Genomic DNA, 14598 nt, shown 5'->3' with positions numbered 1-14598 from the left:
AATGTCAGAATAGGCAATCCAAATTTAACTGTCCAAGGAGAAAAACAAGGTTAATTTTAGGATGGTGTGAAATGGTACGTAGCGCTGCCAGATTACCATTAAGAGAAAAATAATACATTGCCACCATTAATGTGCTGATATATAGACACACAAAATGAAACATGCTAGTAACAATATCAATATAAAATATTATTTCCAACACCTGTTCACTCCTGTGATATATAACAGGAAATAAATACGCAAAAAAAATGCTTATCATTAAGGGTAAAAAGCAAATATTAATATTTAAAGAAAATAACAAATTTATAATTTTTTTTCGACACAATTAGGTTGCGAAATGGCAGAAAAAAAATAAAAATACTATTTTGATTACTATAAATTATTCGATTTACATATTACTATTTGTACCGAGTAGGACTAAAGAGTTAAAATAATAATGCGGAATGATAAGTAATATGACGATATGGTGGTAGTATCTTCTTTTAAAAACTTAGTAATTAATTAGATGAACAGAACAATGTTCAAGTAGGTAATCCGGTTACGTTACGCGCAGCATATCTGCATTCATAGCTTTTCAGAAATAACTATGGACCTCATGTGAGGACTTTCTAAACGCACTTGCATTATGGCCCAAAGCCGAGAAATATTACAGCCACCTACTCCCAGATAAATATATAGCAGCTACTTCGATACGCAACGCATGTTCCGTATGAACAGCCCCGCATTTTCCACAGCTAGGCTGCGTACACACCAAGCTGTCTATTACTTCTGCGTATGAATCGACAGCTTTCGAAACAACAGAAGTGCTGAGATGTGTAAATGTTCAATGGAAAAGATGATATTACCTTTTACGAAGCGCTACTTTACCAGAGGGCTCGTTCCATTCCATGGCTCGCGAGTGAAGATAAATCACGAGAAAAAAAATTAAATCCCATTTGGCATCATCTCCAGTGATTCCCTACAAACCGAGTGAGTGCTCGTATAATCTTGGACTGTTAGATGGCAAGATAATTGGGATGCAGTAAATAGGGAGTGGGTATTCCTTAAACCTACTGTTTTGGTGAGGTGAGCAAGCGTTCAGGTATTCAAGTCTTTCCGTAGAAAGACGATTGAATTGCAAGCCCTGCTACGCTCTCCTGGTACAGTTATCAGCTGCCTTCGCAGCATCACTGGAACATACCATATGGGACTGGGGAGAAGGGGGTGTGGCACCGGGGAATCCGGCTTCTCGCAGGTTGGATCGCGAGGTTGCCAGAAGTTGGGGAGTGGGTATATTATTAAAGGAATTTAAATATGGGAGAACACAAAAAAGCAAAAGAGACTGCGTTTTTTGAACCAATACATAGATGGAATACGTTTAATTATATGCTGCCCAATGCTCCCTAGGATAGGCCTGTCAAAGGCTCCAAGCTCGTGACCACAATCTTTACCATAAGCGGTTTGAAGACGGATGAATGCAAAGATAAGGGTATTTGATTGCTACAGCATGGTAGTCTACTGAATGGATGCAGGGCATCATTAACTAGACACAACTGCCGTGGATAACTTGCAAGACAAATGGTTTTGCATAAACAATTGTTATGGGAATGGTTAATCAATGGGAATTGGTATAGGAATTGTTAGCCAATGTTTAAATTATTTAACAGCAATTATTCTGTTTTTGTCAAATGACCAATGATTCTTCTTTTTAGATGGTACAAAAGATAACCCTTCGATGACAATATAATTGATTTGCTTGATTTTTGTAAAGTGTTTATTTATTACTACTTTAAAATAAATCAGCATAACAAATTATGCCCTTTGCATGGTGGTGCAGTGGTTAGCACTGTTGCTTCACACCTCTTGGACCCGGGTTTGAGTCTCTGCCTGGGTCACATGTGTGTGTAGTTTGCATGTTCTCCCCATGTCGTCGTGGGGTTTCCTCCAGGTACTTTGGTTTCCCCCCACAGTCCAAAGACATGCTGAGGCTAATTGGAGTTACTAAATTGCCCGTAGGTGTGCATCAATGGTATGTGAGTGTGCCCTGTGATGGGCTGGCCCCCCATCCTTGGTTGTTCCCTGCCTCATGCCTGTAGCTTTTGGGATACGCTCTGGACCTCTTGCAACCCGGTGGGAAAAGTGGTTGGGAAAATGGATGGTATATTTGTACTTTAAAAATATACATTTTACCACAGCTGTCTCCCACAAATTAATTCAGTTGAAAAATGAAAGTCATGGTGATATATCTCTTTTCTTAGTCAAAATTTAAGCAGGGGTCAATAGCATGAGTACAGGGCAAGTAACCAAACCCAAAATGCCAAACAGAGAACAAGGGAACTGGGACAGTGGGAGTCGTACACAAAATAATAATCATGATAATCAGACACTTAGTGTGAGGTAACATTCAGAATTGGCTCAGACATGGGCACTAATTTCTGAATTTGTAGTTTTGGTTTGTTTTTTTAATAATGCAAAATCAGGAAGCCCATTTTAAAAATCAGCTATTCGTTCACTACTAGAACATTTCTTCATACATGTAAATCCTGTAATATTTAAATGTGGTCCTCTTTCCAGGATGAAAGAACAGTATGTGAAGGTTTGGGCAGTGGTGCAAGTGCAGACAGGCCTGCAGGAGCAGGTGCAATAAGCCGCAGTGCATTTCTGGAAATGCCAAATGAAAATTCACTGGAGATCCATGAAGGTGAATGCTCTCGTCACCACTGTGACAGCTTCAATGAAAAACAAAGCAATGAAAAACGATGCCCTGTGTTTGTCAGCATGTAGAGGAAAAAATTAAACTGCCACGAGAAGCATTCTGTGGTCCTCCAGCTACTATTGGCAGCATCTTAAGACTGGCTGGAAGTATGACAGGGCAGTCAGTCCTGTTTCCAGCTAATTGTTTACTTCTATGGACCAGCCTTTTGTTTTGTCTCTGATTATGCCAAGGAAATGTTATCATATGATATGTGCAGGTATATTATGGCTTTGACTAATATACTGAGTTTTAAAATAATTACACTAAAGCTATTCAATGACATTAATTTAATACTAATCATGCCCATTATACTACAGTCTGATACTGCGTGGGCTCCCTTTTTTTTCTGAAATTCAAACTTTGTGGTTTTGACCTCTGTGAACTTCTTCTTGTAATAATAAGCCTTGTGTTTTTTCCATTATTGGCAAAGAAAAGCTTAGATAGGGAATAAGACCACCTTGTGCCAAGAAGCAGGTCATTATTCTTCTTCTTGTCAAGGAACAAATTATACCTTGCTTCACTCTCAGTAGAATGAAGGTGATTTTTTTTTAAACCGTAAAACTTCCATGACAAGTAAGTACTCATTACCTGAACAGGACTTTTGGCTTGCAGTAAAGTTTAAGGAAGCCTCATTGTCCTAGGTATGGTGCAAATATGATTAGGTACATCAATATATATGTTTTTACATGTATATAAAATTTTGAATATATTCTATAATATTTTGAATTTTGAATATATCCATGGAAATGGTACAACACATAGACAACCCTTCCCCCCCCCAGTTTGGAAATTTTACATCAGAAGGTTTAAGCAGTAAGTATACCTGCTTGCTTGTGCATCTCTCATATACTACATGGTCAAAATAATATAAACACTCACACATCACAGCCATATATCTTTGTTGAACATTCTAATTTACCCCTTTGATGTTTGATGGAGTTGAGCCCTAGGCTCAGGCCAGGCCAGTCAAGTTTTTTTACACCATACTGTACCTGGCAAAACCTGTAGAACTAACTGACCAAAACAACAAAAACAGACCAATTATGCTCCTCCAACAACCTTTAAGGTTGGCACTGTGCATTGGACAGGTAACTTTCTCCTGGCATCTGCCAAATTCAAATTCATTTTGTCAGACTACCAGATGGCGAAATGTGTTACATCAAAACAATGCATTTTTATCTGTTTCTAGAATGGCAGAATTCTTTACACCATTCCAACCAACACTTGGCATTGGACATGATTACAGTACATGGTGCAGTGCTCAGCCATAGAAACTCACTCTCACAAAGTCCCCGATGTGCTGTTCGTCTGCTCATCTTGCTTCCAGAGGCCGTTTTGATCTTCACTATAGCGTCGGTTATGGACCAGGGCATCTCTTACAGCACCAGAAAAAAAAACATTAAAAGAAAGTTGGTGCAAAAGGCTTTGCCTCATTTATCTATACATTTTAAAATAGTGATACTTTATTAATCCCTGTGTGAAGGTTTCACTTTTGCTAACCCCTTCTTGCTCTCCATGAAACACACGTACAGGTGAGAGTAAGCTTGGGGGTCACAGCACAGGATCAGCCAGCACGCAACGGCCTGGCCCATGGGCATGTAACTATTTTGCAAAAGCCAGGAGTCAAACCAGTGACCTCCCAATCACAGGAATAGAGGCTTAGCCCGTGAGCCAAACACTGCGGCCACTTTCACACTGCTTACCCTGGTGACGATCATGGGGCTGTGGAGATGCATAGGACACAACCCAGGTTTGCATCCTGGATGGGATGCCATTCTTTGCATACTGTACACATGCATTTCGTTTGTTTTTTTTCCTCTATTTTTTTTTTCTTTTTTTACAATCGTACATTATGGGCAATTTAGACATGCAAATTAGCTTAACTGCTTACCCGTGGAATGTGGGCAGCAACCAGAGTGCCCAAGGAAAAATATTTTACCGTATATTATATATGCAGTATGCTATTTTTCCTGTTTATGCTCCTGATTATGCTCTAGCCCAATGCAGAGAGATTTGTAATTCTGAATAGGAGTGACTGTGCAAGTGAATGTAAATTTGTATTAATTATCTTAGCTGTCCTGGAATTTCTGTGCCCAGGACAGACTACAAAAACGAATGGGTAGAAAACAGATGCATGTTCTCCCTGGGCCATCAGGTTTCCTCCAGGTACTCCAGCTTGCCCCCGCAGTCCAAAAACATACTGAGGATAATTGGAGTTACCAAATAGCCCATAGATGTGTCTCTGTGAGTGTGTCCAGTGATGGGTTGTGGCCCCATCCTAGGTTGTTCTCTGTATTGTACCTGTGGCCTCCAGGATAAGGTTCAGTCCCCCACAACCCTGAATAAGATTAGCGAGTATAGAAAATAGATGGATGGGTGTTAGTAATGGTTTCATTGTGTTACACAATACCTCTACACATGTATACTTTCACTAGTTCTCATACCGCTAACTATTTAACCTTTGCTTGTCCTTTTTCTTCTTTCTGGGTAATTTATTATGTTAATGTTACATAGATGTTGTAGAAATTTCATTCCCTCTCATGATGGGCAAAGAGACGATGGGGACGGAGCCATACGTAAAAACCTTGATTGGTGCTGGTTATTTAGAGATGAGTTGAGAGTGAAGTACCAGATAAGGGGTAGATGAGCACAGGTAGAGGGAGGTATGGGGCTTGTGATCAGCCAACTCAGGGGGATTAGCTGTGAGTCCTGCCTGCCAGATGGAGGGCTGCACCCTACTGTGGTGAACGCAGTGCTCAGCCCAGCTCCCGGCATGGATGATGACACTGTTCTCCCAATCAGAGCAATGCACCTGCAGGAAAAGGTCAGTGTGTCGTTATCAGGCATGGAGATCGCCTCATCTTCTGATCTTCCACAGCCTGCTGGGAAGTGAGGGGCTCCTGCAGTGGCCAGCACTGTGCCAGACACACCGGGCGACAGATCTCACTGCGATTCATCTGATCCTGACGCCAGGCGGAGAGTTTGCACCTCCCCCGCAAAGGCCACATACTGTAAACACGGGGGCCATGGGTGATGATAGGGTCAGATCATTGCAGGGGGGGGGTCGCCCATGATGAGATTTGTCGAGTGGAGGGAAGGGCGGGGTGTCCCCGACGATAAAATTTGCTGAGTAGGGTCCGGATTAAATTCATCATGCCGTCTGGATTGATCCATGTTCCTCCCCTAACCCTGCAGGTAAAACTTTGTTGCCTAGTTTTTTGCTTGATTTGTGCATGATTGGGAAGAGGTTTCAGTTCATATGCCCAATCGAAAAATTCATTTATTAAGTTATATTTTAGTGCATGCGCGAGTGACCGATGTGTGAGTGTGCCCTGCTATTTGTTGGCACCCCATACTGGGTTGTTCCCATAGTCTCTGGGATAGGCCCACCACAACCCTGAATAGGACAATTGGTTTCAGAAAATGGATGGATGGAAATTATGTTTTATCCAAAGGAACTTTATTGGTTTTCTTCACTGATCAGACAGATTAGCACAATTTCTTTATTGAAGGAAAAAAGCACTCAGTACTCGCCTTATTTTAAACTGGAAAGAAGAGTGGAAAGAAAAACTGTAATTGAACAGCAGTTTGCTAATGTGAAAAGTGGAATATTAAATGTCATTGATTTATAATTTAAGCATATCATGTTAATACTTGCAGCAAAACACTGGAGGTGTCACATAGTTATTTATTTTGTTTTACTTGGTGTTTTGGCGAGTTACTTTTCTTTGAGTTAGTAAATGTACTTAATGTTAAGCTGTAAATGTCAGGCTTGTGGTATAAGCCTTGTGGTATTATAGTTTTTATAATTTTATTTACACTGTTATGGTAAAGCCTTTTTATTGAAAGTGATTAGATTTAGATACATTTATGTAAATAGGTTGTTGATTATAAATGTCAAAATGAATGTCTTTATTAAAATTTAATCATATAATTTTTACAGAGTTTAATACAATTGTAACTGTAAAACTCCAAAATATACCTGTAACTACATTGTTCATAAGTAAATGGCTATTGCAATACGAAACAATGGAGAATTTTACTGTCTTAAAAACAGGCCATTAAGGTTAAACGGGAGGCCACACACACACACACACACACACACATATATTCCAGGGCACATTATTCTGCTGAAATATGTCACTGTCACTGCCATGGAGGGGTGTACTTGGTATGCAAAAATGTTTAGGTAGGTGGTATGTGTCAAGTCAAAATAACTTAGACATAAATGCTAGGACCCAAAGTTTTCCTGCAGCACACAGTTTCCATTGGCTTGCCTTCTTGCTATAGTGCATTCTGGTGCCATGCTCCTAGCCGTCCACATGATGTAACAGAATATGTGACAATCAGACCAGGCCACCTCTTCTTCCATGGCTCAATGGTCTAGATCTGACAGTCATATACCCACTATTGGCACTTTTGGTGGTGGAAAGGGGTCAGCATGGGAGTTATAATACAGTACATTCTGTCTTCTGACAACTTTCTGTCATAGCCAGCATTACACACACACAAACATACACACGTTGGTCTACATATCTAAATGGGGACCGTCCATTCATTTCTATGGGAAAAACCCATATGTGATCCCCAAATGTGATCTATGCAAACCCACATACACAGACACACACACACACACATAAGTTTGTAATTATATCTTTGTGGGGACTCTCCATTCATTTCTATAAGAAAAACTCCACCATGGCACAAAGGTTCAACAGGAAGAAGTCATCCTTATAGGTTGCTAGGTGAAGATTATATTTTCTCTTCAGCTATTGGTCAAGCTATTGAAGAGCTTGGCCACAGCCTTAGATTTTTCTGAGAATCCCCTGTTTGATCTTGTGGTCACAAGGTCACCAGGCTTCTCGACCTATATGTCTACCCCTAATTCTTCAAGGGCTTCGTTATTCTTCTAAAGATGCCATTTATTTTTCTTCACTGCAGGAATAAGGTCATGAGGAGGTGTGAACAGGCTACAAAAACAAAGTCTGCAAAAGTCTATATTTATATGCAGCATTTGTAAGAGTATATGGAGTGTGTCATGTACACCATCGCTTAAAGCTAACTCAGTAATGCACAAATTTCTTCTACTTAGCTTCAGGGAACAGAATCAATATTGGTTACAATTTTACTTCCAGGCAACAACGTGTCAAAAACAAAAATTCGCAAAACACAATACTGAGTATTCATTTTATTAAAAGCAGATGTAATTTTTCACTGTAAGAATATCAGTTTTCATGTATCTATTCTATTGTTGTCAACTCCATATCTGATCAACCCCAACCGGCTGATTTGCACGCCTCCAACGATCATCATCAACAGAATACTGAACAGCTGTACTTCAGGGATTAGTTAACTAATTTAATCCCAGTATGCATAGTGTTGAGTCTCAGTTCTGTACTGAACATTTCCCATATTTTTGCGATCTCTGTGCATGACCTGTGCTTTTGATTACCTGGATTCCTGATTCTTGCTGTTGTGTCTCTTTGGATTTGACTGCCTCACTGATTGCCTCTTCATCAACCCTTTGCCAGTACCTGCGTTAGTCTCTTTGAATTTCCCCTTTGGCGTTGGTTGCTTCATTGCTTCCCTGGTTTTCACCCTGCTTGTTGACGACGATGATTTGAATCTCCTAATTAAACATCGATTTGCCCTGCATTTGGATCTTTTAAGTTTATCCATTACAACTGTGCTGCTCTGTCTACTCATCCACCTTCCAACCGCTTTTCTTGGTCAGAGTCGTAGGGTAGCCAGGATAAGGAAATAGCTGTAAACTACTTTAGACCACTAACGTAAATGTGAATTTCATATGTATTATAATTATTTATAATGAGAGACCTTCTGAGTTTTTCTTGTAAATAAGTAAGTTGTATGTATCAACAGAAGGCCAGTCTGTACATAAAGTGTTCAGATGCCATTTAATAGAGTTCACATTGCTGGCTGATCTGATGTCATTGGGCAGACTGATCCACAGCCTTGGGGCAGCAACTGCAAACACGCTGTCTGCCCTGGTCTTAATCTTGAACCTGGGGTAATAAGAAGATCCTGATTAGAAGACCTGAGCATCCTGTTTGCTGAGTATGGGGTCAAATGATCACTGATAAAAGCGGGTGAGTGATTGTTAAGTGCATTATAAGTAAATAATAGAAACTTAAAATCTATCCTTGTTAGGGATGCGTCCGGGGAAATAGCACAGACGCCATGAAGTCGGGGAAAAAGGGGTTTATTCGGGGAAATCACCAAACACAGAGCAGAAAGCATGAACAAACATTAATGACCGCACAGGGGTAAGACAGACTCGGAAGCACTAAATGCCAGAATTGATTAACAATAATTAGACACAGCAAGAACACCGGGATTCCACATGAGGTAACAAGGGGGCGTGGCACACAGGAGGATCGGACGAACAGGTCATGACAATCCTGTATGTTACTGGAAGCAAGAACAGAAGTAATACAGCTCTGTAAAAAAATGGGACCACTCTACAGTATATTGTTGAAAAGAAAATCCTGGTTTAATCATGGTTCTGCTGGCAGGAAGCTACACTGCAAGGCAGGCTGCTTCCAGGCTCAAAATGTCTTTGACAGCTGTACACAAGAACAAGGTGAAGCAGGAGACACTGGCAATCACCAAAAAGCAGTCAGGCAGAGGGCAGAAGCAACTTTCTAATGCCAGAGATTACCATTAACTTATTCGACAGTGCCTCATAAGTTAGAGGATGATTTCAAATGACCTTCAAAATGAATAAGAAGCATTAATTAGTGTAAAGTGCACTGTTATGACTATTCATTGCAGGCTCCTAGAAGCAGAACTGAAGACACATAAAGCAAGGAAGAAGCCCTTCATGAATGAGAAGCTGGGAAGATTTAGGCCTTGCAAAACAAATGTATATATTACACACAGGCGCATACTCATAAACTGAGAAATGAGTGAAAGTGAAAATTTTGCTGTGGTACAGTAACTCAATTTTTTCCAGAGCTGTGTGTGATCTGAGGTTTTGCTTAATAGTCTGGCAGCAGCATTTTGAACCAACTGAAGTTTCTTTATAGTTGAGTTTGAGAGGCAGGTGAATAGAGAATTACGTACAATATGACACGAAATGAGATGAAGTGATAACATGAATTATAGACTCAAGAATGGGGGACATAGTTCTGTAACATGGAGATATTTCTCAGGTGGAAAAAAGATGAGCGGGAAAGCAATGTCATTTGTTCCTCAAGATTTAAGTGTTTGTCAAAAGAGAACACCCAGATTTTTAGAAGAGGATTTAATAAAAATTAGCAAAGGGGCAGAGATTTAGCTGCACCTTAGAGCTTACAGTCCCTGGGCCAAGAAGGAGGATCCCAGCCTTATAATTTAAGTGCAAGAAGTTGTTCTTCACATCAACTAAGTAGCCATGCAAGACAGTCATTTTGTGAAACTAATTGGAAGTGAAAGAAAGATACAGCAAAGTGTCATCTGCATAAAAAGCAGCTCATCTTTTTTCCAACTGAGAAACATCTCCATGTTACGGAACATTGTCCCTCATTCTTGAATCTATACTGTGATTCATGTTTTCATTTAATCTTTTAGCATTCCTTTCCATTAATACACTTTTGATTTCAAATATTTGTTACACTTTACTTAGAACTATTCCTTAATGTTTACTAGGGCCACGAGTCATTTTTTTGAGTATAGTAGGAAGAAAACCACTGTAACACTGCACCAACTAAACATATCCAACATTTCAGCCTTTCAATCACAATGCTGCGATCCACTGTAACAAAAGCCACCCTAAAATGGAGTATGAAAATACTGTGCTAACCAGAATCAGCACTCATAAGGATATCAGTACAGTAACAACCTTTAAAAGAGAAGATGCGGTACTATGTCTCTTACATAAACCAAATTGGAATTTATCAAAAATATCTTCACCCTTCATCATGACCTCTCACAATTGTCCTGCTACAACTTTTTCTCTAACTTTGGATATATATGGAAGTTTGGAGATAAGTCTGTAATTGTTCTACAGGGATGGATCAAGTTAAAGTTTTTAAGGAGCGGTTGAAAGATAGCATTTATTAAATGAGCCAGAAACCAACAGTAAGGAAACAATTAATAGTGTTAATTAAAAATTAACCAATGGCTTCCTAACCATTTTTCAAAAGAGGTGTAGCAATGTCAGCAAATGGTAGGACAAAGATGGAGGCATCTTCTAAACAAGATCATTGAGGGAAATGGGTGACCATTCATTTACAGTAGTCAGACTGTAGGTACAGTCATCAGGAGAAGACAGGGGGGGGGGGGGGGGAGCAGACTTAATAACAATTGTGCTCATAAAAAAATAAGAGACAGCTGAAAGAACTGGTGGTACAGGAGACAATTTTTAAATTCAATTAAATAAAATCTTAGGGTTCCATTTGCTTTTAGAGAGAAGTAGAAAAGTAAGCAGCTCTGACATCCTTAATCATTTTATTGTAGCTGAGCAGGGGTGGTGCAGTGGTTAGCACTGTTGCCTCACACCTCTGGGACCCGGGTTCGAGTCTCCGCCTGGGTTACATGTGTGTGGAATTTGCATGTTCTCCCCATGTCGTTGGGTTTTTTCCGGGTACTCTGGTTTCCCCCCCCCACCATCCAAAAAAACATACTGAGGCTAATTGGAGTTGCTAAAAGGAGTGCATGTGTGAGTGAATGGTGTGTGAGTGTGCCCTGCGATGGGCTGGCCTCCCATCCTGGGTTGTTCCCTGCCTCGTGCCCATTGCTTCCAGGATAGGCTCCGGATCCCCCGCGACCCAGCAGGATAAGCGGTTTGGAAAATGGATGGATGTAGCTGAGCAACAGGTCTTTTAAGTGGAGATCATGCAGTTCAGTAGTTTTCCATGATCTCTCTCTACTTTTCTACAGTACATCGCCATTTAAAACAGCAAATGTTTTCATATAACGAAGGAATACAATTTATTGCAGAAGGAAGTCACACTTTAAAAGGGGCAATTTTGTCCAAAATAGATTTGCAAAGGGCATTAAAACTGTGAACTAAAAGATCACAATTAGCATTAGCAGCTGGACTGTTGGACAGACGAGAATTTGGAAAAGCTAAGGGAAATTTGCCTGCAGAGCGATGATTAAGAAGACGTGAATGGATTTCACATTTATGCAGTGCCCGTTAAATAAAATGCATTTATGATCTTAAAAGGTTTTCTGGACAGAGGTTTTCAAAACTCAAACCCAAAAAAAACCAAAAACAAAACTGAATCCACCGTGTGATCTTTGATATAGGTAGAGCCAGACACATGTTGAATAAAATTAAATGAACTTGTAACACTCAGAAATTCACGTACAAATGGACCACTGGGATTATCAACGTGCACTGTGGCTTGGAAATATTTCATCTAAACAGACAGCTGTGTCATACCTGTGACTCAATCACCACTAATGCCAGTATCTTGCTGAGGATTGTCCCTGTGACCCCAGCCTGATCCAGATGCAATAGGTCTATGTTCTATAGAATGAGTGCACTGGGCTTTGGTACTGGACTTGCTGGATAAAATTGAACTAATGACATTTTCATCTCTGTAGTAATTCACTTGGATTTTTGGTTTCCCATTTTAGCATGTGGGAATACTGTCTCCTCATTAATACTTTGCTGGAGTCCAGTATCCTAGTTTTCAGCTTGTTAGAGTCTAGGTTTCTAGTCCCTAGTTAGCTGAAGTCCTGCCTCCCTGCTCAAGCAGAAATGTGAGAACCATGTTTAAGTGGTTGTATTTTTCTGAGTAGTTTAGCAGTTTCTATCTAACTTGCATCAATCCAATTTATGAAAATATGGGGCATTAAACCAGTTCAAATATATATACACACATAGACAAAGTAAAAACAAACACACACACACAAACAGGACTAATGTATGCTCAAAAATGTGACACAGCAGTTAAATGAAGAAGGGACTGAAAGTGTTGAGTCTAAATGGAACTCAGCTTAAAAAAGCACTTATTGCTTCATTACGCTGCTGGTGCACTAGAGCACAAAGGCGGCTCTTGAGTTTTTAAATGACGATGCAGATATCATGGCAGAGTAGTCAGGCAACGAGCTATGAAGGGCGTACTGGACAATGAGCAGCAAGCTGGGGACTGACCACTACAGAAGGGAATATATGGACACATCTGCCATACTTTCAGAAGCAGTAATTTCTGAGGAATTCATAGGTTAACTGTTAGACGTCTTGCTTACAGTACTTACCCTGTATTGTATGTATACCAGATTTTACATCATTTTGGCATCTTGTATTGCTTGAAGCAAGACTATTTTTGTATCTTTGGATTTCCTTAGCTATTCTCTTGAGAACACTTACTCTCCCATTATTTTTATTTGATGAAGAAATAGTAATTGGAGAGTCCATATACTGTATGAATTATCCTCAGAGGAAAACAATAATCAGCATAATAAGGATTATCACTAAACCAGCTCTTTAACTTTCTGCTCTATGTCAATACTGCCTTCCAGAACATTGCACTGCTGATCATCTTCTTCTAGTTCATTAAGAAAACAAATAAACAAATACATCCCACTTGCCTTGTGTGTCCTGGAGTGGGCTCCAGGCTCATTAGAATACTGTACTATTATCATGCCTCTAGGACTGACACATATAGGGCGCTCCAGCCGATGGACAGGTGGGTGTGTGCCCACTGTCGCAACGTAGACAGAAACCACCTCTCAAAATTCAGGATCTTTGTTTTGGAGAGCATGCTGCTGCAGAATCCCAGCCAGTAACACCCACTGCCAGAGGCAAATGATCATGCTGTTGCGTCCTGCACACCTGACCCTCCTGTCTCTTCCCTAACATGGGGCCTGATGAGCCACACCTGGTGCCTCTTACCCCTCATTAGTGCCTGTATTTAAGTACCTCTTTGTCTAGTCAGCCCCACTCTAGTCATTGATGTCTTTCCCTGTATTTGCCTTCTTGTTTTAACCCTTCACAGTCAGTCCAGGCTTTCAGGCCTCCTTCCATCCCACGTACTGGATCCCCCCGTGTTCCCCAGGTCCATACATTAGCAAAGGCACCAGAGCCGTGGGACCCACCGAAACCACCTTGCCTCTGAGCTGAGGACTTCTCCCTCCTGGATGCCCACTTGGAGTGGAGGTGAAGTACCTGATGTACCTGATGATAGACTGGCATATCCTTGTGATAGACTGGCAGACCATAAAGGCTGAGCGCCGGCCATTTGCTGCCTGTCGGTTTCAGCTCTTCCTATTCCTATGATAATAACCAGGAAAAACAGCTGGAAGATACATTACTGAGTCGCCTTTTCAGACAGAAGATTCTCCTGCACCGAACTGCCAATGACCCTTTTCACCTGGTTACTAATGAACGATTCTGGTTCCTTATTACATGCAGCCCTGCTATAGTATTTGTGACAACTCTGGATACTCAATTTGATCTGTGTGCACCTGATCTAACTGACCCTGGCATTAGACCCTTAAGATTAATGGAATTAAGCCCCCGCACCTGGATCATAACCTGTGAGAAACATTTTATTTCTGTGACAAATGGAAATATAAGGTAAAAGTTATGAGGTATATAATCAGCAAAGCTCCAAAAATAATTACCTGACAAAACTTATAATACAATTATTATAAATATATAAACACTAGTCGGGTAAACACTATAACAATATAAACACTGAACACACTGAAATGGATTCCAGTCCATCACAGGCACGTACTTATATAAACTAATTTCAAATAAATGAAAAAAAAATATGAAAACGATATGTTTGCTCAGGTTCAGGTTCACTGACACAAATATGTAACAACAGAGGATACCTTTTCATGACATAGTAGCTAGATAAAGATTTGATTGATTGATTGATTGATTGATTGAAGAGAGAAAACCA

The 14598-nt window shown here is 40.3% G+C and overlaps 1 protein-coding gene across 3 annotated transcripts in view; it reads right to left on the bottom strand.

The window, feature by feature from the left end:
- Positions 1-1132, bottom strand: part of tenm1 (teneurin transmembrane protein 1) — a 150226-nt gene extending 149094 nt beyond the window's left edge. For all 3 annotated transcript variants that reach the window (XM_048983523.1, XM_048983521.1, XM_048983522.1), the window contains exon 1: positions 846-1132. Coding sequence is in view for 2 of the 3 variants with exons in the window: in XM_048983521.1 (XP_048839478.1) it covers positions 846-889 (44 nt within the window). In the remaining variant the exon portion in view is untranslated. The remainder of the gene's footprint in view (positions 1-845) is intronic.
- Positions 1133-14598: the final 13466 nt, after the last annotated feature.

This window comes from Brienomyrus brachyistius, chromosome 18, assembly GCF_023856365.1.
Source record: "Brienomyrus brachyistius isolate T26 chromosome 18, BBRACH_0.4, whole genome shotgun sequence".
Classification (NCBI taxonomy): domain Eukaryota; kingdom Metazoa; phylum Chordata; class Actinopteri; order Osteoglossiformes; family Mormyridae; genus Brienomyrus; species Brienomyrus brachyistius.
This window is presented reverse-complemented; position numbering and strand designations above follow the sequence as displayed.